General features: G+C 33.6%; 1 protein-coding gene across 5 annotated transcripts in view; it reads right to left on the bottom strand.

The window, feature by feature from the left end:
* Nucleotides 1–564: 564 nt before the first annotated feature.
* Nucleotides 565–22785, bottom strand: part of LOC132696645 (uncharacterized abhydrolase domain-containing protein DDB_G0269086-like) — a 147771-nt gene continuing 125550 nt past the window's right edge. For all 5 annotated transcript variants that reach the window (XM_060661598.1, XM_060661621.1, XM_060661614.1 and 2 more), the window contains 4 exons: nt 20093–20260; nt 4455–4677; nt 3015–3180; nt 565–1601 (listed from right to left, as the gene is read on the bottom strand). In XM_060661598.1, the coding sequence (XP_060517581.1) occupies nt 804–1601; nt 3015–3180; nt 4455–4677; nt 20093–20260 (1355 nt within the window). In that variant the 3' untranslated portion in view covers nt 565–803. The remainder of the gene's footprint in view (nt 1602–3014; nt 3181–4454; nt 4678–20092; nt 20261–22785) is intronic.

Raw genomic sequence — 22785 nt, forward strand, 5'->3', positions numbered from 1 at the left:
AATCCGTCAATGTCGTTAAAAACTACTAATTATTCTGGGGAAACGAGAACAAAGAATATACATCGACAAAAATATCATATCATTGAAGTGCTTGCTCCGACTAGCTTACCAAAGTATTGAGATATCTATACTTTGAATAATGAAAGTACTTTGAGTAATAAACTTATCTTTTTTTATCTCTAAATTTAAAATAGACACTGTTGTAAACCCGCTAGAGCTGGTTTGGCGACAACACTATAAATGAAATAAATCATCACTTGTTGCTAATCTATAACATCAGTAAAAGAAATAAAATTTCGAAATGATGTCGCATCATTGGGAACATTTTCTGCCATACCATTAAATCATAGTTTTAGTTCCTTTACCAAAATATTTGCAAAATATTGGCCTGACTTTATTTTTGAATTTACTTTCCTCCGTTCTAAAAATATTCTAAATCGAAAGTTATTCTCATTTATAGTATTATGTTGCTCTATAGCGGATAAGTTATGAGACGCCATGTATATCCACATTAGAAATACACCGGTTTAGGTTTTTGACGAATATAAAACTAACAGTCCGGTCGAAGATTGAATTTATCTTTTTATTTCAATAAATGAATCGTACCAAAACATTACAGAAAGTAAACAAAAATTTAGAATCCACATAGATAAAGAGTTGTTTCTAATATACTCTTATGCTTCTCACACTGTACAAAAAGCTAAATGGGTTAAATATGGTAACACATAAATTATCATATATACAAGACTTAACAATTTTTGTGAGGTTAAAGCGATTTATTTTAAAATGATTGCAGGCAAAATTCACTCCAATTCTTCATCCGACTGTGCGCCGGGTACATCTTCAGCGATGGCCTGAGGCTCCTCTTCATCATAATCGTTATCTTCCGTCGCAGCCGGTGGCCCAAAATCTGATTCCAAAGCTTTCGCTTCGGCTTCAAGTGCATCTAACTCGGCTTGCGCCTTTTCTAGTTCAGCTAATTCAGCTTCGGCCCGAGCCAATTCGTCCAATTCAGCCTGTCTCGCTGCTTCAGCTTCGTCGTCTTGTGGCGGTTGTTCTTCTTCTTCAAGGACTTCGGATTCAACAGGCGGAGGTCCCAAATCGGACTCCAAGGCTTTCGCTTCAGCCTCCAAGGCATCTAATTCGGCTTGTTGCCTTTCTAGTTCCGCCAACTCCGCTTCTTCCTGTGCCAAATCGGCTTCTTTTCTGGCAGTCTCAGCATCTTGCCTCGCCCGCTCAGCCAATTCAGCTTCGACTCTGGCTTGCTCGGCTAGCTCTTTTTCTTGCCTTTCCAGTTCTGCCAACTCGGCCTCCTGACGAGCCAATTCTTCGAGTTCCGCTTCTTGTCGTTTTCGTTCTTCTTCTTCCTCTTGTCGTTTCCCTTCTTCTGCCAGCTCGGCCTCTTGTCGGGCAAGCTCGGCGAGTTCCTCTGCCTGTCGCACCAACTCTGCTTCTTTTTCTTCTTCGGCCTGTCGCGCTATCTCTTCCAGACGTAAGAGTTGTTGCCGTTCTTCTTCCGCCTTCGCTTCTTCTTCCAATCGTTTCTCCTCTTCGAGACGTGCCCTTTCCTGTTCTTCCCTCCTTATTCTTTCGATCTCCGCCTATAAATAAATAGAACATTGCTAATATTAAAATTTAGGTTAACTACAGAACTGCTGATTCGATTTCGTTATATATGATGACGTTCGTTTGTGGAACTACAAATGGAATCCTGCAGACGTTTCGTCAAGATCTCATTTGGCAGTTTCAATGCTCGCGCTCTGAAATCACGTGGAACAGTGAAGGGGCGAAACGTATCCAGGATACCAGCCGAAGTTCAACAAACGAACCGATGGTATCCCGGAATATATTGTCATCACATTTTTCCATCCGTGAATCAATATTTGAAAATACATATAAATAAAAAGCTTCAGAAACGATGAAAAATATTTTCATTTAACTTTAAGTTTTAGGGATATACAGTGTTTAAAGCAAAAACCAGTTTGTGACATACTGTGTGAATTCCTGTTCACTGAATTGTTAAGGCTTTTAGAATCGATTTTGGAATTAATTGTTCTTTTTCGGTAATCTATACTTTCACAAAGTTCTCTTTTTATGGTGTTATGTTCGGTTAGTATAATTTTAACTTTTTGAAAATAAAATGTGTGTTTGGTGTCGCCACAATGGGTCTTTTTTTTGTTTTTCCTATATACACACTGTTGCAATTAGAGCATGGAATTTCATACACTACATTACTTCTTGAATTTTGTGTTTCTTGAAAATGGTCATTTAATAAATTCCACAAAAAAAATACAATTGCTTGAGATTGAGGACCAAAGTACTATTAATCTGATTGCGATGAAAGCAAATTTTGTTTTTATCTAACCAAACGCTACACATCTGTCATGTGGTTATTTAATGCTTATCGGAGTCGCTTGATGGCCTAACGTTTTAATTAGTTTAAATTTATCGTTACAAACAAAAATAGTGAATAATTAATAAAATTGAATAGTTTCCAACAATTGAATAATTTTGGATAGTTGACAAACCTAATTATTAATGCCTGAACAAGTGGTAATACGAAATATTTCAAAATGGCTAAGCATGTCAAAACGTGAAATATCAGCTCTTTGCTAGGTGCCCTTCGGAGATATTCTAAAAAAAAATAATAAAAAAAAATTTAATTATGATTTTAAGTATAATTTGGCACATTAAATAATAAATTAAGAACAATCCCTAATTTTTCCTAAAATAAAACTTTGAGCGTCAAATTATTTCATTCATATTTTAGGTTAGGAAAAAGATATTAAGATGTAGTTTTCACTGAGTTGTTGCGCCCTTATTTGACACAATTACACAGAAAAAATCATATCCTCGCATTTATTCTATTTTCAGAATTTTTTTCCATCTTCATTTTCCATCGAATCAGTAGTTGGCAAGAAAATTAACATTGATGCAAATTTTAGAGGTTTTTTGGGATATAATAAAGTCTAAAATTCCGAAAGCAAGTGAAAAATAGCTACGCCAAGACCTACTTGTCTTTTGACCTCCTCCTGACGTGCCAGTTCCGCTTTTCTTTCAAATTCCGCCGCCCTTTCCGCCGCCGCTTGGGCCGCTAATTCCTCTTGACGTGCCAACTCCGCCTTTCTGGCCGCCTCTTTGGAGAGAGCTTCCTGTCTCGCTTGTTCTTCGGCGATGATTCTGAAAATTTCGGGCAACATTAAAGTTAAACTTTAGTACCGCAATTTTTTTTTACGGTTTGAAGATAGTTATTATAGGCTACTTCGGACTAGTGTACAGTGATAAAATGGGAAATTCCCATCAAAATGTGCTTCTTGAGCTAATGCCCAAGCAAAATAAAAATATAGGTGTACCTCAAAATTTATTTTAAATGATTACAAAAGAACACTGTGAAGCTTACTTTAAGTTAAAAACCGAAACAAAAGGTTACTGTTATTTGTTTCAAATTTTGTTCGCCAAAAACTGACATTACACAAAAAAGTGCATGTGTAGTTTAATCCTATAACTTACTTAATTTTGAATAAGTAAGTAGTTAAGGGTTTGGCTAGACTTTTGTACGTAACGCTTGCTAAAGTGTACGATTTCATAAAATATATTTTTCAAATAAAACTCTTATTGTAACGAACACGCATAGTAGGCCCACTTGGACGTACCATCGAAGGCCTAGACCGCTATGTCAGTTCTGACGCGAGTGTCAGTCGGCAAGGAGTTGATACAGAGATTTTACCGAGTATAACCATTTGAATTCTGTTTTCATCCCAACAAACTGTTCCTACCCACTTTTATAATAATAAATACCGTTTGCTTGAGTGCGGGTTGTTACTCTAAGTTAGCGAGCGTAACATTATGTATTTAAAATAAAGAGTTTGTATCATATTACAATATCTGAAATGTACTAAGTTTTGTATTGTGTATTGTGTATGTATTAAGTTTTTGCAAAAAAATTATGTTGGGACAAACTGTTGTGCATCAATCCGTAAATTATAACGTCATGGGCGTCAATGCCCGTTCATCAGATAACTAACAATATATTAGCTTATAATTTAAATTTATTTATTTAATGAAAACTTTTTCCTGCCCTATTAAATCAATGCCAAACAGTGAAAATAGCTCACTTGCACTTGTTTCTTTTACTCTACACCTTTCTGAAATAGACTACAATAGTTTTGATTGCCAATGAACATTTAGAAATATTTTGCAGTTGTAGACCAGTTGTAGGATTTTGTGTCTTTGGCAAAAGTTGAAGGTTCAGAAGTTCCCCCAACAATCTTTAAATGGAGTGTGCAACTAAAAAATGGAGCCTCAACCAACTTGGTTTAAATTATGCAATTTAATATATATTTTCACGGACTTAGCGTCACCTGAACCAAACTTAACAAAATGATCTCGTCTCGTGTGATGATGTAAGTGCTTCTTCAAAAATTTAGAACTCAAAATCTTAGTCAATCACGCACCTCTCCTCGGCTAATCTGACCTCCTCCTTTTCTTTCTTCGCCCTAACTGCTTCGTCGACGTCTTTCGAGGACACGTGGTCTTTCTTTTCCTCTTCGTTGATAAAAGCGAGCCTCGCGGCTCTCGCTTCACGAAGTTTCCTCATCTCTTCAGCCGCCTTCTCGTCTTCCGGTTCCGACTTTTTAGCTCCGAATTTCCTTGACGGACGCGCAGGTGAAAGTGGAGCTGCAAATAATTGAAAGTCGATCGTTTAGGAAATGTTTGCTCGCTAAAGCGAACGTTAAATTTACTTAAGCTGATGGAACACGGCCACATATAATGTTCGCTTAAATTGCAATACAGATTAAAATCACACACACAGATGCGACGATAAAGCTTAGACATAGACAGACCAGAAACAAAACAACTGCAAACAACGTTGGTAATGATCGGATACAGCTATATATGGATTCATATAGCGCCTGTATGACAGACAGGGACATCAAAACATTAAACACGATATGTAAAATACTACCCTTCCGAAAGAAACTCCTGATGGCGATGTTGCCGACCCCAGAAGTTGGCAACCATCGCATGGCTTCTGCTTTCTATAAAAAACTGAAACGTCAATCTTTTTGGTTGACTATTTACACTTAACAATTTAACTGGTCTAAGGGTATTTTCATCTGAAGATTGAAGTTGTTCACTTCTTACGTTGAGCTCTACAATCATCCCACCTGAGCCTCATTTATCGCCAACATATCTCAGTCTCTAGACTCATCTAAATATTTTCAAACTCACTCTGTGGTAGTCTCACCTTGATCGATTATATTTATACTGCAAGGTTCGTTCCGAATGTCGATTTTCTCGCCCTGGTAATAGTAATAATGTCGTCTACAATCCTGGTAGAATAAACCTTGAAACAGTTCTTCCAGATAAAAGTCCCTCTAAACTCTGAGGACTAAAATCTCCTTTGAAAGTCATGTAGAGTCAACTGTTCAACAGGCATATCACCAAGTCATTTAAAGATTCAAGTCATTCGTTGTTGATTTTTTATAATTCGTCGGCCAGAAGAATTTTGGAGTTCGCTTGAGTTGTTTTTAATCTAATAATTCGATGAGAGACGCACTATATCTTAAATCATGGTATTAAAACATAACCGATATAGGTCTAATACTTTGCTTTATAATTACACGTTCAATTTTAAGTACGTTAATTTTTTATTAGTTATTGGTTATATTGTATACTTGCTGTCAAGGTTTGATAAATATTTGTGTTAATCTTGAGCTAGCTATTAATTGAAGATATTGCAATTTCTCCGTTGCTTTGAAAGTACATAACTAAATAAGTAAATAAATAAATATTATCATAATTTCTGATTCTATAAAATTATGAACGAAATTAATCCAAAAAACGTGTTTAATAGCTATATACCGAATAAAACATGATATATGATTTGAAAAGATTTATAATTTTAATCCAATATCCAATAAAATATATAACGTTCTACTCGTCTACATAAAACTATTGCGTGAGGACTTATTTTTACATTAAAACAATAATAAATAAACATATATAGCGGAACTGAAAATCTAATAGGCTACCAAGTGGCCTATTTGAAATATCAAAGTTGATGCTACTTTCTCGAAGACACGATCATCCCATCACTCTACATGATAATCATGATTTGCAATTAACGTTACCACTTCCTGGTTAGAGAAGTATCCAACTTTTTTTCCCCGTATTGAACAAAAATAAAAAAACTATTTTCAGTTATTAGTTACTACCATTTTAGGCAATGATGGTCATTATTCTTCATAAAAAAAGTGTAGTGGTGTTAAGTTTGAGGATGTGGGGGCCAATTTTGAAACCCATATTTTCCTATCCACCTGTATTCAAAATTGGCATATAAAAATTGCCAACCTTTGCAATGATAATGAGGCACAGCTCCATCTAAGTGAAATCACATACATCGTCTAGTGTTTAATACAGAAAGTTTCCAATAACTCTAGAGCAAAGTGCGACAAAACAGACTAAATTATCTGCCGTTTCCAAATTTCATAAGCTCGTTGTTTATGAAACTTTAACTTAATAAACATCAGAATAATTATATTTCAGCCTCGTTCTTTAAGATTACACATCACGTAGTACCATGACCTCTAGCTAGTGACGCCACGAATTCAAAGCATGAAAACAAAAAATATACCCCGCCCGGTCCCTCTTCACTACCTAACGATATCATCATTCATAACTGTGCCTCGTGGGGTTGACGCTAGTCTTGTTGTTAGAGAGGGTGTTTTTTTTAAGTGTACTGGTAGTGTTGTGATACCGTAGTGATAAATAGATAAATGGGAAACGATCCATGAATAGATCGCAAAATTTTCTAAAACAAATTAAACGAATTGACGAATTAGAATGTAAGCTGTAATAATTGTTTCATCGGGAATTTTAGCTATCGAAGATCAGCGATTTTCAAAATTAGTTAACTGCACATTTTTTGACAACGACTGAGATAGGCTTTTGTCCCAGAAGTAAAGGGTTTCGTGTCTGGAGTCTACTTTAAAAAGTAAAACAATGACTAATTAAAGAACAGAAACCACCACATGTACAAAGTCTTGTCTCTCGGTAAAGGCGAGAGCCAGATTTCTCTGATCCGGAAGACTGTTTGCCATTGGCAGCCTTGGTTATAGGTGGTGTTACAGTGTCTGATGTGTTTGTGATGATCCAAACAAACCGATAGATAAGCAGTTATATTTGCACCCTGATTAGCTCAGGGGATTTCGCCCGAGGTGATCGCTAAGTGGCAGACACTCAGACACTGCTTGCAATAACAATGACTTCGTTGGGCTTGGTAATTCCCGAACTGCTAGAAAACAAAGTGGAGGGAGTAGATAGACTGGACATTTTAGAAAAATTATGTGATGTTGGAAAAGTGTGGGTTGAAGTCAATCACTCTTAATTGTTGGCTCGTAAAGCACATATTTTACCTGGACTGGCTAAAACTATTCAAAAGATCTTAGATGCAAATAAAATTGATACCCATTTGATTGGAGAGAATCTAACACAAAAGATTGATGAAGCAAAGGCAATCCGGAAAACAAGTTGGACATCGAAATTCAGTTTGAAGTTAATGTCAACGAGCTACCACACCAAGAAGCAATCTACTCTGAGTACCAGCAAGTTAAACTGGAAGAGCCCATCTGTTCGTCAATCAAGGCACGCGGTCGAACTCAACGAACGATATCAGGAAACACCAGGTTACCGTTATACCCAAGAAGTCAGAAGACGTTACTATTTAAAACACAGGTAACTACGAAAGCGGGAATACTAAGAGTTTTCTTAAAAATGGCCCTCATTAACAAGTGTCTCCTTTGTTTTATCCTGCATAGAAGATTACCTTTGCTAGGAAAGTGAAACAAAGTTTTGTTTCGAAAGAGCAACACTGGTGTAGCCAAGGATATCAGGATATAACATTAGCAGTAAATAGGTTGTTTATTATCGGGGCTATATAGTCTTGTACATTTGAAGAAGGTCAGTTAATTGAATCTTATTTTTTATTTCCCCAACTAGATGGTTCAAAAAGTTTTATATTAAATTTAAAATAGTTAAATAGGTTTATCGACAGACATAATTATTATCGCAGAGTGATTTTTAGGATCAGTCGATCTTCAGGATGCATATTATCTAATACCTATCGATAACAACAGTAGAAAATTTTTAAGGTTTGTTTTTAAGGGTAGATTATTTCGTTTTGTTGCTTGCCATTTGGTTTATGTACCAGCCTATATGTGTTTACAAAAATTTTAAAATCTTAACTACTTAAGAGGCGAGGGTTATGTGTCAGCTGTATATTTAGACGACATTCTTTTTTTGGGGCATCATACCATATCACATACATACATGCAACGGTACCCATATTTACTTATTTAGGTTTCCTTATAAATTATAAAAGAGTGCCCCGATTCCGCAAACAACTTGTACCTTTTTAGGATTTGTGAAAGACTCTGTAAAATTTACATTGAAGTTATCTTCAGAAAAAGCAAGTAAATTAATGGCTAAGTTAAGATGGTTTTCTGCTAGACGATGTTGTAGAATTAGAGAGTTTGCGCAGTTAGTAGGACATTCAATAGAAATTTGTAGCTCTCATCCTTAGTGATGGTGATTACGACCATCTTATGGTTATATCGAGGACTTTAAAAGAGGATTTCATGTACAGAATTCATCTAACCCAATCAGGAAATTTCAGTTTAAGTTGTAGGTGAACAATCTAGAAATAAGGAAATAAATACAAAATAGGATTTAGCAGATTGAGCTTTCGGGAAAACAATTTGCGGAACCCCAGATTGATTGTTTTTCATGAAGAGTGAACAAAAAATGCAAAGTGTGTATATCATGGAACAGATATCGTGCCTCATTAACCTTTACAATCTCGTTGTGGAAAGAGTACTTCTTTTATGCATTTCCACCTTTTTCTTTAGTTCTTAGAGTTTTGAAGAAAATAATATTGGAAAAATCGCAGGGAATCTTAGTTGTACCTTTATGGACTGCAAATATTAATATCCAGTATTTCTTTCTCTGCTTTCATCAAGACATATTTTGTCGTTACAGAAACTGATTGAAGTGTTGATTTTTTTGGCTTTCGAGACTGCACATAGGGCACAGACGTTAACGATTGTTAATATTTTTAATAATAATATATATAATATAATAATATATAATAATATTTTTAAAAAATCTTAAATGATATTAGTGAGACATAGGGGCTTGGTAACTTTTAACTCGTACTAGTATTACCGTTCTTTGAGGAAAACCAGAACTGGGTGTCACAAGTACTCTTATACACTATTTAGACCGGACCAAGCGTTTAAGGGGTAATGTGAAAAACGTATTTGTTTCGTTTAGGAAACCGCATACGGCTGTGGGGACATAGACTATTAGTAGGTGAATTAAGTTTATAATTGCTTCAAGTGAGGTAGATACTTCACATTTTACAGCCTATAGTGTAAGGCATGCTGCCACTTCAAAAGCTTTTTTGAAAGGCATATCACTAGATACCGCTGGCTGAACTAAGTCCTCGGCAGTTTTTGCAAAATTTTATAACAAACTCATTTCAGAAGAAAAATAAAAAGAAAAAGACTAGAAGCCTGGATGAAGGGTTGTTATTTAATTATTAAGTGTTGAACTTAAGATTAGATTTAGATTAAGAAATTAGATTAAGTATTCAGTTGCTTTGTTAAGGCTGTCAGGCTATCGTTATATTATTTGTTACCCTTGGTCAGAAATCAGATTAGATTTTGTTAAAGTTTAATAAGTTCCTTGTTGTGGGCAATGTATTAGGTCGAATAAAAATGCTTTTTGCTTTAAATATCTACTTTATGTGTAATCTTAAAGAACGAGGCTGAAATATAATAAATGATCAAATGAACCTACAAAAGTGAAGTTCGATCGTAATTATATGAAAGCCTCGTTCGAAAGATTACATCGCAGCCTTAAAAGGTAGGAAACTAAGGAACCCTTACCCAACAGCATTTTTATTAGCTTTAAACGTTATGAATTATGATATCGATATCCGTCGGCGGTGAAGCGGACCCTCTTCACTATTTTTATGTTTTCATGCTTTGAATTCGTGGCGTCACCGGCTAAAGGTCACTACTTAATGGGTAATCATTCGAACAACGCTTTCATATAATTATGATCGAAATTCACATAGATAAGTTCGTTTAATCATTTAATTTCGCAGGTTCTATAGGTGACATAAGAGTACATTCTCTGGTAAGTTAAAAGATATGGTGCCCCATTCAAATTAATTAAATTTTTTGGTTATAATGTATAAAACGTTTTTTTTACAATTTTGTTATTAAATATGGTCTATGGTTACACTGAAGTTTAAATTACACTGGTGTAATTTAATTACATGTTTTGTATTAAAAACCTTGAGATTCAGGTATCAAAAACCTTATTGAAACACACGCTTATTTCATTGCTAGAATCCAAAACACTTTGATACTTTTTGGATAATCTTTACAGTACGAAAGTAATTTTATAACCATAACCAGAACTTCACGAATCCCAAGAGTAAAACCATTTGAAAACTTATATTTCGGATCAATATACCGTGCTGTGTAGTGCGAATAACCGTGCAGCCCTGTGTGCCGACCGATATCGTTTATTAATAATGAATTGATTAATAAATAAATTAATTAACACAGTGTTAAAACAATTGGAAATATTTTTTTGCGTGCACTAGTTACGAAACACAATTAACTGGACACGATAAAGGTTATATAAAATCACGGAGCTGTGTTATTATACGCTAAATTTGCATTAATATTGAACCGCCAACCAAAATAAATACATAAATGTTTGCGCGTTCGATATTTCAAACGGAAAACCGGTGAGTCAGTTAACTCGGCCCACACATTTCGCGTTAATATTTAAAATTTTCCACCGAGTGTATAGATTCTGGAATAAAATAAATGATGGAGCGCATTCCTAACATAGTTTCGAACGGGTGAGCGTGGCGTCTCGCACATTTCAATTTTGCCAAGTACTCCCACTTGCGTTTGCGAAAATTAATTTGACAGATATGTCTGACTACCTTATTTTAATTTACTTTATATTTATAGAGCCTTGAGAGATTCGATGATATTCAAAATGTTACCAGGTTCAAAATAATGTACTATGAAACACCCACATTCTTCTAATATTATTTGCAAATCCCCTTTATTCTTCCTACGTCGATTAGTGGTAAATTGAACTTGCTGACGACAATTATTTGATGTCATTGAGTCTATTGTTAAGAGACATAGGTTTTAAATTTCAAAAAGATGCCGCAAGACGAGTAATCATGGAACTTCCTGGTATTGCAGCTCAAGATGGATTCATATCTACAACAGAAACAGAAAGCTTTTATACCAGTTTGTCTTCTTGAATGGGAATTGTATTTTTGCAAATGGTACTATTAACCACTCAGGAAAAGACAACAACAAAGGAAGTGTTTAAAGTACGAATATTGATAGCCAGAGGTTCACATGTTCACATGCTAAAGAGTTGTATTAGAGGTACAAATGAAATGCTTTTTTTGATATATCATACCTCATGCTCGCAACAAAAATTTATTCGACTATTATGGTGAAATGAAGCAGGTAAACTTTCTTCGATGGTTCGAAAGTCAACTATTGAAGACCTTGACTGAACCATTTATCAATGTTATCGACAAGGCTCACAGGATGTTTAATAAAGACACAAGAATAGCTCGGGGACCAAGGTTGAAATTCGGAATTATTTAACCGACAAAATTCGCAGAGTTTAAATCTTTTAACCTTTGCAGTACGGTACCTACAATAGCAAAATTTTATGCATTATATGCTCAACTGCCTATCTTTTAGGAATAAACCAATTTTACGCTAACCTCCATATCACTGTACTTTTAACCCGAATGAACTAATTTAAGGAAGTACAAAAAACCATTATAACCGACATAGTGGCAGAGGTGGCATGCTCAAGATGTTTGTTTAAAAATGTGGCAAGAGGCATTGGAAAATATTACCTCTCAAATGTGTAAAAATTTTATTACCAATACAGAAGGAATAATTGAAAAGTATACCACTTAGAGAATAAGTAATGGACATGCAAGGGATTCCTCCACTTATTTTTAGTGATTTCGAATAGTAAATGAAAATATTGCACATGTATTTAAATATTCGTAATATCTCATAATTAATATTTAGAGGTGCTGAATGTTGTTGTTTTTTTATTATGACTAATAAATGAGTAAATCCCATCAAGTTGTTTTCAGAGGAACTTTCACAGGCCCCTGAATTACTATTTACCAACTTGTTAACCATCCTACATTTCGCGTTTTCAACAACCGACGCAGGAGGATTCCAGAAGATTTGTATATAGGTTTTCAAAAGGTTTTAGTTTACTTTTACTTAGATTACAATTCTACCATGATTAGTGTGTTAATTACTTTTATACCATATAAGCTTTCACAAAATGTGACGTATCTTTTTTTTTTCAGAGACACTTCCACAGGCTACTGTAATACTATTCACAAAAGTTCTGGACTTATCCTGCGTCGGTTGAAACAAGTTTCAGTTAAGCTCTAAAGAAGCTAACAGGATGATTGACGAAACGTTAGCAAGTTTAGCTCAATAACCCACGCAGGAGGAATCCAGAAGTATGGTAAATAGTATGTGAAGTATCAAACTTGCAATTTTCTAAATAATTTTTCTGGTTTTTTCGGTAAGCTGCAGAGAAATTTTCGGTTTTCGCCACCCGCTTTTTCGTTAAACATTAAATACCCCAAACAGAATTATGCCGCCTTGTTGCGTTCCCGACATACAGGGTGAAATACAAAATCATCATCATATCATATTTAGCACACTCTATAAAATAAGATATATGTTTTCGGGATATAGTTCCAACATAGTATTTTTTAAATAGCATAGTTTGTACTTTTAGTGTCAAAGATTTCGCCTTTATTTTCTCTTTATAATGATTATGACTTATGACATTATGCACTTCTAGCACAAACGGATCCTTAAAAACGCATTATTATAAAAAAAAGCTAAATTGTCCATAGAAAATTAAAACGAATAGTATATTAATAACCATTTTTTACTCTAAACTTGATAAACTTAATGATGGCATGACCAAAAAACTGTTTAAAATGGTTTCCTCCTTCCCGAACATACAATTGGCACACAGTGCCAATTTTTTTAGACCATTCATAATTATCCATTAAATTTTCCACAGATTTAAATGTCTGAATGGTTGCATTTATGCTGCTCTATAGTATACGGTGTTGTGGTGTTTTTAAGTAAGTGCACACTTATAATTTCTGCATTGTGGGTACGAGCTTCGTTCTGCTATAATTAAATATTGCAAAGATTCGCAAGCGGCACGTTATAAAATAAATCTGGTAGTATTTGATTTATAATTGCTAGATATCTATCTGCTGTTAAATTATTATTGTAAATGTGAAATTAAATCTTTGTTCCCAATATAAAGTAGACGGTTAAACCCAAACCTTTCTTGTTTCTAATTGTTAAAAATTGATTTTCCGTCTACCAATACCTGTTATTATTATGCTACCGAAGTTGGGGTTATTTTGGATATTTTGAAGATGCTAGTTACAAAAATGTAGGCGCCTTTCTGCATTTCCAGGATGTTATTTGTTGCACTATATTTATTTTTTCTTTTTCAATTAACGCGCATACATGTATCTTGGTGTCATTATTTTTTAGTTTATTTTTGAATTCTGATTACCCATTTGGTATAGTCCGACACACGAGAAAGATCATGAGCGTAATAATGCTATTAACGTTATTATGTGCTCTTACGCATAATTCTAAAGTGTGGACACGACTATAATAAAAATACATCGCTGTACTGATAAAAGCTTACAAATCAGCTTTTATTGGCTTATTTATTATATATTTTTTTATCCAAAAGGCCTACTTAATTCTAAGTATCGTAGGAATGTTTTGGATAACCAGATAAAATTAGCAGATTACTCGTTTCGTATCATTTCAATTTTGCCATGTTTAGAAAAAAAAGGTATTGACAGAATTCAAAAAGTCCAAAAATCGTGCCTGCAATTTGTCCAAAGTATCAAAAAGTGTGAACCTATTTGTTTCCTAATAGAAGACACAAATTAGTTTTCGATGGAAAAATGGTAAAACTATCGTTGGCCAACTTCCTCCAATATGTTAAAAAGCATTCATCGAACAGATGTGCACAATTTAGCTTTGCGATTTCGTTGTCACCGCCACGTTATATGTTAATATATTAGGAAAATATGAAAGTGATTCAGAAGAAAAGTACCATTATTTATTATTCAAAATTAATAAACACTTTATAAAACTAACTTGTTTCCAAACTAGCATAAAAACTAATGCAAATTTCAAAATGAAAATTTCAGATTTGTATTTAGTCGTTTTGCTGGTTTATATACAACTTTATTTCATTAAATTTTCACATTTTCATCATTTATTAACAGCCTGTATACCTGAACGAACATTTAACGAACAATTAATTTTCTCAACGAGCAGAACATTTTAAAATAACTAAATACCAAATTTCAATTATTGGCCATTTTAAAAAAAGCTTACTTATTAAAAAATATTTTCAGTGATGCAATAATTTAATCATCTACAAGTATACGAGTTCAGTTTATCTTTCCAAATAGGCCATAAAAGGCGCTATTTCGGATATTGGTTTGAGAGCAGAATTCCGAGAAAACTTCTTTTTGTGGAGGAAAACTGAAGCAAGTGTTTTATTTTGTTCACCTATTGATTTTTATTGTATTACCTTTTTGGCATAATATAGGCGATGACACAATAACAAACAGTTCAAAAGTCGGATCCAAACACACCAACATCTGTATCTTTCTTTCCTTTCTTCTTTCTAATCCAAGGATAGCGTTAACAGAAAAAATTATTTTCCTTACAATTTATAATGATGGTCTCTTCGTTTTAAATCTATAGCATGTAACTGTTATGTTAAACACTTAAAATAATATTTTGTGATGCTTATTTTTTATCTGTGTCATTATACTTTGTATGAGTTTCTTTCCAACTCAATGCAGACAATACTTATGTTTTAATAAGAATAAGTAATAAAAATTATCATGCAAAGGGTAATTGTAGCATCATATCACATTGAAGCACCAATGACTCAAAATCATATTCAATTTTGATTAAATCGTTAGGGCTTTTTTCAATTTTACAACATTTTTTCTCTGAGTGTAGTAATTTCAGAAGCACATGACATCTTTCTTTGCTTCCTCCAAACTTCATAAGCCAATAAAGAGGTATCCTATTGTTATCGTGTATTAGAAAAACTCTATGATGAACCATATATCATGGTAGCGCTGGTTAAGCACTATCACAATGGCACAAAATTTTCCAAACACCCGAAAAGTTTTTTCTTTGTCGATTGTTTTGTATTTTGTGCGCGCGTTTTAATCCTAAATTAAAATAAAACAAGACGTAGGAAAATATTATTTTATTGAACACATTGCGATGTCACAGAACACAGTTTTCGAATATTTTTTTTTGAAGGCACACCGTATAAATTGCCGGAGCATAAAACAAAACGTTACAACATTAAAAATAAAATTGATCCGTGCACATAAAAATGACTTACTCTAAAGACGTGTAAGGCGCATAGTAGAGAAAAGGGGTGGGGCAAAATAAACGTATAGCGGGAAGAATACAAGGATTATTCAGCGGATTCGGTTATCTCAGTTATTTCTGGCTTGTCTTCGTCTACCTTTTTGTCAGCTGCAAGTAAAGAAAACCAACCACATCAATACACGCGTGTTAGATACAGATCAAAGTCATGGAATAAACGTCGGATGATATTCGAGGAAAGGAACATGTCGCCATATTTGTTTTCATCCTTCTCGCCTTTTTATTTTATTTTCGCAAATTTAAAATAAAAGCGAAATCGAAATAAGCGTATATTCTAATAAGCCTCAAAAACTTGCTTTAATGAGTCCAATTACAAGAATAATAAAAGCCGCAACAGGCACGAAAAAGGCTTTGTAAAGTTTCATTTTTTTGCTTTGCGGCGCTTGCAGAGCTGACTTAATTTCCGAACAGGTCGCTAATGAGATAGAAAGAGGTGTATAGAACAGTGGCGCGCTCCCAATGAAGCCTCATCAAAATCTATATTTCAAATTCGTAGTTTGGAAACGAAACATTTTATTAAAAAATTTTAAGAAAAAAGCAGAAAAAAAATTTAATCAATTCAAATAAGTCATAGAGCGTTTGATTTTTGTCTTTTTGACAGTAGGTTTGAGCTTAAATCTTTCAATACTGCTTAAATATTAACCAGTTTGTCTCTTTTATTCCAAAGATTCCAATGTGAAAATGAGATCATAAAATATTAAGAGAGATGAAATTGCAGCGGTTACAAGATAAGGAAAAATTCAAGGCGAAAACAAAAACCTTTCAGGCGATCTTTATTAAAAAGAAATTTATTGGTCCCAAATTTTAAAAGAATACAATAGTAATTATTTTGAACGAAATTGAATTTCAAAAGTAAATTTAAACAAAATAAGGGGTAATGGTTGTTTTAATTTAAAATCATGCCTCCATTATTATATTTTTGTCTTACATAAAAAATTCTATGCAACATATATATTGTAGCTTTTACAAAGTTCTTTCGTTGAGAGAAAATATATTTTAGAAATTTTTGCGATCATGGAAATGATTACTACTTTTCAACCATTTTAGCTACAAATCTGAAATTGGATTTATGGTTTGACAATGAGATGCTGTATCATAGTAGAAAATATAATTAAATGTGAATTTCAAAGAACTAGAATAATGAAAGGGCAGTCAATTTTTCAGGCAGTCTTTAAAAAAAAATTGGCATCACACCAACATGATAAAGGCTTCGTTTTATAAAGTCACTGTAGCCTAAATTGCAATCCCTTTATACTCGCTTTCGAGTGTGATGAAATCGATCCATCTCAAAGCAAACAAAATTGAATTCCGCCCTTGATTCGGCAGCTTTCCGATTAAATTTGTCTAAAGAGGCGAAAAGGTTGTAAACGAAAGTGGCAACGGGAGGAGACTTTGATGTGACATGTTATGGCCGGACGAGATGAAAAATAAATCAACTGAAAAACGAGGTCGGTGATTTCTAGAACCCATGTTATTTTTTGCGTAGCTTTTAAAAATCTATCAGGGATGTCCAGTTTTGTAACTTATATCAGTAATTTATTTGAAGGTCCCTTTTTGACAACAGAGATACAAATAAAATTGTCGCGTTTGTGTACTTTTGATATAAAGAAACTGTCTAGAAATCTTGTAGATGCTTTACGTATAGTTTGGATCAAATAATTTTTGACACATTTTCTAAAATTTAAATCCCAAACACCTTACATATTTTTGCATTTTATGCTTCCTCTCTGAAATGTTTATATGATACCCTATTTGAACACCTTGTATCTAACTGCTTTATCGGTTTTAGCCATATAGCTACTAGAGATATAGAACCTTGCTTAATGCCGATAACACAAGAACTTATAAAGCAACTAAGACAATTTTTTTGAGAAGCAGCAATCAACATGAGCGTGAGCGAAATTTAAAATCTCGTTTTTAACCAATATTAACCAGTTAACCATTGAATGCCCTAATTCAATGACCAACATGGATGCTGACACATCATCAATAAGTTTAGATGCGGCGTTTTTACGATAGTTATTTTCTCAAAACATGTTCTTGATAAATCGTTGTTTAGAGGCACATCAATTTTTAGCGTAGTAGGGGTAATATATTATCTAATAGCTATATGGTTTTTAGGTAATACCTATTGGCCTCTTTTGTTACCTATGGATTCATTTTTTTCCATTATGTTGGTATACTTTAAATTTAAATAATCGATTTAATACCCGGCTTACTTAAAAATACGTTTTTGTTACTACCTTACTATGTATGATTTGTTACTACGAAAAGATTTTGGGACACCAACATTGGTAATTTAATTAACTCTTCTAGTTATTTGCCTAAAATATTTACGCATATTAGATATTAGAAAAAGTACGGATGGACACCATTTTTTTTTTAAATGTTTTGACGAAACTTGGTACCGTCGCATTAAAATTAAAAAACAATTACGATTTCATTTAAACATAACTGGGAGAAATCATAATATACAAAAATATATGGGGAGGTTCGATTATAAGTACACCACCGTACTCTACGTAAAACACTACGTCATGCTTAAAGTTTTGGTTTGACAGATATTTGACATCTCAAAATAGCAGTTCTATAAATATTTCAACAAATGGGAAGAAAAATTAGACATCGTGAACAGCGAAGCATAATGAACTGACACGTACTTAATCTACATTATATAAAATATAAAAAAATATGTATTTCCTTTCCTCGTTAATCACACGAATGAAAATGTATAAGGATCTCAGTTTTAAATTTATATCGAAAGTTGGACCTTTCAAATATTGCCACATAAAAAATAAGGCGAAAATAAGCGAGGCCCGATCGAGGTCAAAGCGGAACCTGACAAGCTCTGACCTATAAAGGCCGTAATTTAATCTGAAAGGCCTTGTAACATTATCCAATGCGGAGGCTAATACTGCCCCTGCGAAATGAAGAAACTTGTTTTCAACATTTAGCTAACTGTGATACTGTGATTACATATATTGGTCTCCGCTTGCCTTAAAACGTTTTTTAATGATTTTCATAATTTTCTGTAATCAAGTACATATTTTCTTACGAAAATTCCTTTTAATCCACCTAAATAGTGACTTTCGGCTTTGAGGTACCTGGTGATAGTGCTCATTCATTGCTGCATGACCACTACTAAATCTGTATGCATAGTATTGTATGTTGCCTAATTTCTTAATGTCAACTTGAATTGATGACATATTTTCAGCTCCCACTGAATAGTTATCTGCTCAGGTCTGCTTGATACATGAATTGAACCTTGAAAGCTATATTGAGAGTCATGCCTGTTTAATTTTTTCTTTGGAGTCAGCTTCGATTGAACAATGCCTCTGTGAGTTTGCCACAGGTAAATTATGTCTTTTAAGTCTTTGGCTTTAGCCGGATACGAATACGACAGACGGTTGAAATACACATTTTTTTACATATTTACAAGGACAATGTTAATAAATAAACTGAACTTCGAAGTGAAATTTTGTAAGACAATAATTAAAGTGCGTACTGTTTTAAAAAAATGAAAAAATGTTTTTTTTTGTTAATGGTAATTGCTTTATCTCTTCAAGGAAAGTGGTGAGGGTGTGTGAATATTTTATTAAAAAAATATCACGTCTCCCAAAAAAATTAACGCATTTAAATAAACCTGAAGTCGTTAACAGAAGCTTTTCCTAAGCTATCAATAGTGCAATAAGTTACACAATTGTGATTGGTTACTCCGCCACCATGTGGATTTTTCTGACACTTTCGCAAAAAAATAATTTTATGAAAAAACAATAAATGCAAAGTTATTAATGTAGTGAGACAGTAAGGGCTCAAAAACCCAGTGAAAACCAAATCTTAATATGTATATCCTAACCTAAAATGTTAAAATAATTTTGGGAAAATTTTTACTTTACAGGTGGTTATTAACGTCTAATTATCTCAAATTTACCAAATAAGGTGCTAATTTCTTATTTAGGATGCCTATTGATATTTAAAAGGAAAATAAAAAATATTTATGTTTATTGCTTTTTTTTACATTCAATCGAAAAACATCAATTTACTCCGTAGCTGATATTTTTTCCCCAATTTTGCCATTTAAAATTGTGTATGATGGGTAACTCGATCATTAATAAATTGTTTGCAATTAACAAATCCTATTAACTATTTAAGTTGTAGATTAAGAAAAATCAAAGACAAGTTTTCAATAGATTTTACTCTTCAATCTGAGCGTCCATAAATCCATTAAGGTACTATTTTTGGTTGTTTTCAATTGAGATTTCATAAAAATGGCCTGCAGTACGATCACATTTATACAGTTTAACAAACGAAAAAAAAAATCCACAATTTTTAAAAAGCACATTACTGTTTGTCTATCTTATTGATAAAATGTCTCTTTTCGTGAAATAAAATTTTGACAAATTTTCACTTCGAGGTTAAATCATGATTATCTATAGAGATTAATATAATAATATAATTACCTTTTGAAGAGTCTGGCGGGTTAATAGCTTTTTCCTGTTTAAACTTGTTGATGTAATAACTCAAAAGTTGTATGTCGCTATGTAGGGGATTTTCGTACAGATAAACATAGGGTCTTCGGTTATAAGCCCTTTCTCCTGCATACGACACAGCTGCTAGGTGTCCGGCGCCTAAGGTTTAATTTAGTCACACTCCGCGAAGTCCAGCGAAATGCTGAGCGCTATCGTATTCGAAAGATCCAAAAAGCGTTTAGCGGATTAATCTGCTGCATGCGTTAATATGGCGATATTTAAGTATACGTTCTAGAAGTTCAAAAATAGTTCCAGTTACGCCCAAACTCATCATCTGCTGTTTATTTAAATTTAATGCCTTTACTTAAGGGGTGATTTTCAAATGAAATGAAGGTATGTCGTAGACAGCTAAAATGTTTGAGCTAGGAGTTAAAAGTTTTAGCAAAAATGCATTTTTATCATAATAATATTTTATATAAAATAAAAACCAAAAACAATTTTTCCTAAAGTTCATTGAGACTTGCTTTGGATATTTTGTTAATAATTCATACCCTACTAGTACAGTCATACATTACAAGGCAACAAGCGAAAACTATTTTGAAATTGGAATTAGTCCCGCTTGAGTGTGCACGCCGTTATGGCCTATTACACACTAAGTTGTATATAGTATAGTGTACCTCTGGGAAATACTCTCGCATTGATTTTACTAATAAACCACCTAGTTTTCGGTTTTTCGCATGGTGACTTTTAACGTTAACCGATATATCCACACGTGCCATCTGTTGTCAAGCAAAAAGATGAAAATCTGAAATAACGGTATTGTTCCCAGCCAGCAAAGGAATATAGACAGACGTTGGCTGAGTTGCGTCGATCCTGCTGACATCTTGAAATTTTGCTATGATATTGATAGGCAGTCTCGGAAATGGTGGCGTAGCATATTTTGGCATATCGTCGATGTTACTGTGTGTTACATTTTCTACAGTTGTTATGTTATACAAATATTTTTTTATTTACATGCAAGGGTTCACCTACAAGTCTGCGGAAGTTAATTTGAAAATGTATTAAATTTTTGGAATTCAAAGGCATAAAAAGCACACCAAATATTTTGCGATATTTTCCTGGGATATCTAAAACACGACAGTGGAACATACAAAATAATTCGCATGTTTTTGAAAAACATCTGTTTTTATTTAGTTTTTCTACATATGGCGCTTTTTTGTTTTGCAGTGGGAGAATAAAAAGTCTGCGGTGGGATGACGATCCAATATGATCATTCCTAAAATAATAATACCAGTTAATATAAACCTTACATTTATACACTTACAATTATATCTACAACACCGCTAGAATCACACAACGGTGGCTCAGATCAACTTTTATTTATCTACATGAAATCCTACACCCAAAAATATGCGATGACCAGAGAACCAAAATTGTAATGAGGCATCTTTTAGATGCTTTCCTGAAGAGAATATATACAAGTATTTATCAAAAATGTGTTCCAGCAGAAGATCTTCGATAGAGATAAGCACAACAAATTCATGGACCTTTTGAGGAAGATATACATATACGACCAAGATCTCCGCATAACTAATATTATCTATTATAATCAAACGATAGTACAACAGGTAACAGAACTGTTATTTTAATAAAGAGGAGTAAGACAGGGACATGTGGACAGAGCATATTGTGGACGTGGTTCAGGTGACCTCAACGAGCCATCGTTCTGAACGGGGAACGCCTGAATAAATCAGATATACAGATACTATCGTTTTTGCTGACAGCTTGCAAAATCTCCAGGCTTTGGTCTCACGAATAGCAGACGCTAATTAGTAAAGAGCAACAGTTACATGAATCTGAAAATCAACCTCAAAAACCAACGGGATCACTCCATCGAGATAAAGCATAAAATAGGGAAAGCCAAAGCTGACCTCTTTAGAATGTATACCATATACAAAAATCTCCATCTAAAACTGACTTTAATAAGATTACTCTAAGATGTTACGTATTTCACACTCTTTTACGGAGCATAATTTTAGATTCTGTTTAGAATATCCATGAAAAAACTTCAATTTAAAATCTCCTGGGTACCAGAGTAGTGAAACTGCTGACACATTGAAAAATTAAAATATTTGGGTTTTCTACAGTTGCTCTTACATCATCGTATGGAAAAACGAAAAAAAAAAATAGCCATGCTAACTGCCAATATCTGAAAAGGATAGGCCTAAGCAAACTTTTTCAAATTTGCAGAGAAAAGAAAATGCAAAGCAAACTCCAATTAATCGGCCCCTTTTAAACTAATGTAGTTAGAGATTGTGGTTTCCACCGAACAGCGTTGTTTGGATCCTTGATGCGTGATCGATTTTCGCTTACACCAATCTACGCTTAAATAATTGCTGAATTTTTTTTGTGGCTTTCTGATGGGAGTAATTTTTCAAATATTGATAACTACAATTCACATATAGTAACTTTATATTTGTAGTATATAGAATATATTTGCTTTTATAATTCGGTCAAATTAGATATGAAAACAGTTATGCATGTAACAAAAATTCCAAGAGAACCAAACGTTTTGCTAAGAAGGCAATAAGATGGTCAGTTTTGGATCTTTAGTTTTTTCTCGGAAACGAAAACTTTTATTAAAAAAATTGTAATATTAAAAAAATGGTGTATCATTTTCATTA

The sequence above is a fragment of the Cylas formicarius genome, unplaced genomic scaffold, assembly GCF_029955315.1.
Source record: "Cylas formicarius isolate icCylForm1 unplaced genomic scaffold, icCylForm1.1 PGA_scaffold_10__41_contigs__length_53128322, whole genome shotgun sequence".
Taxonomy (NCBI): domain Eukaryota; kingdom Metazoa; phylum Arthropoda; class Insecta; order Coleoptera; family Brentidae; genus Cylas; species Cylas formicarius.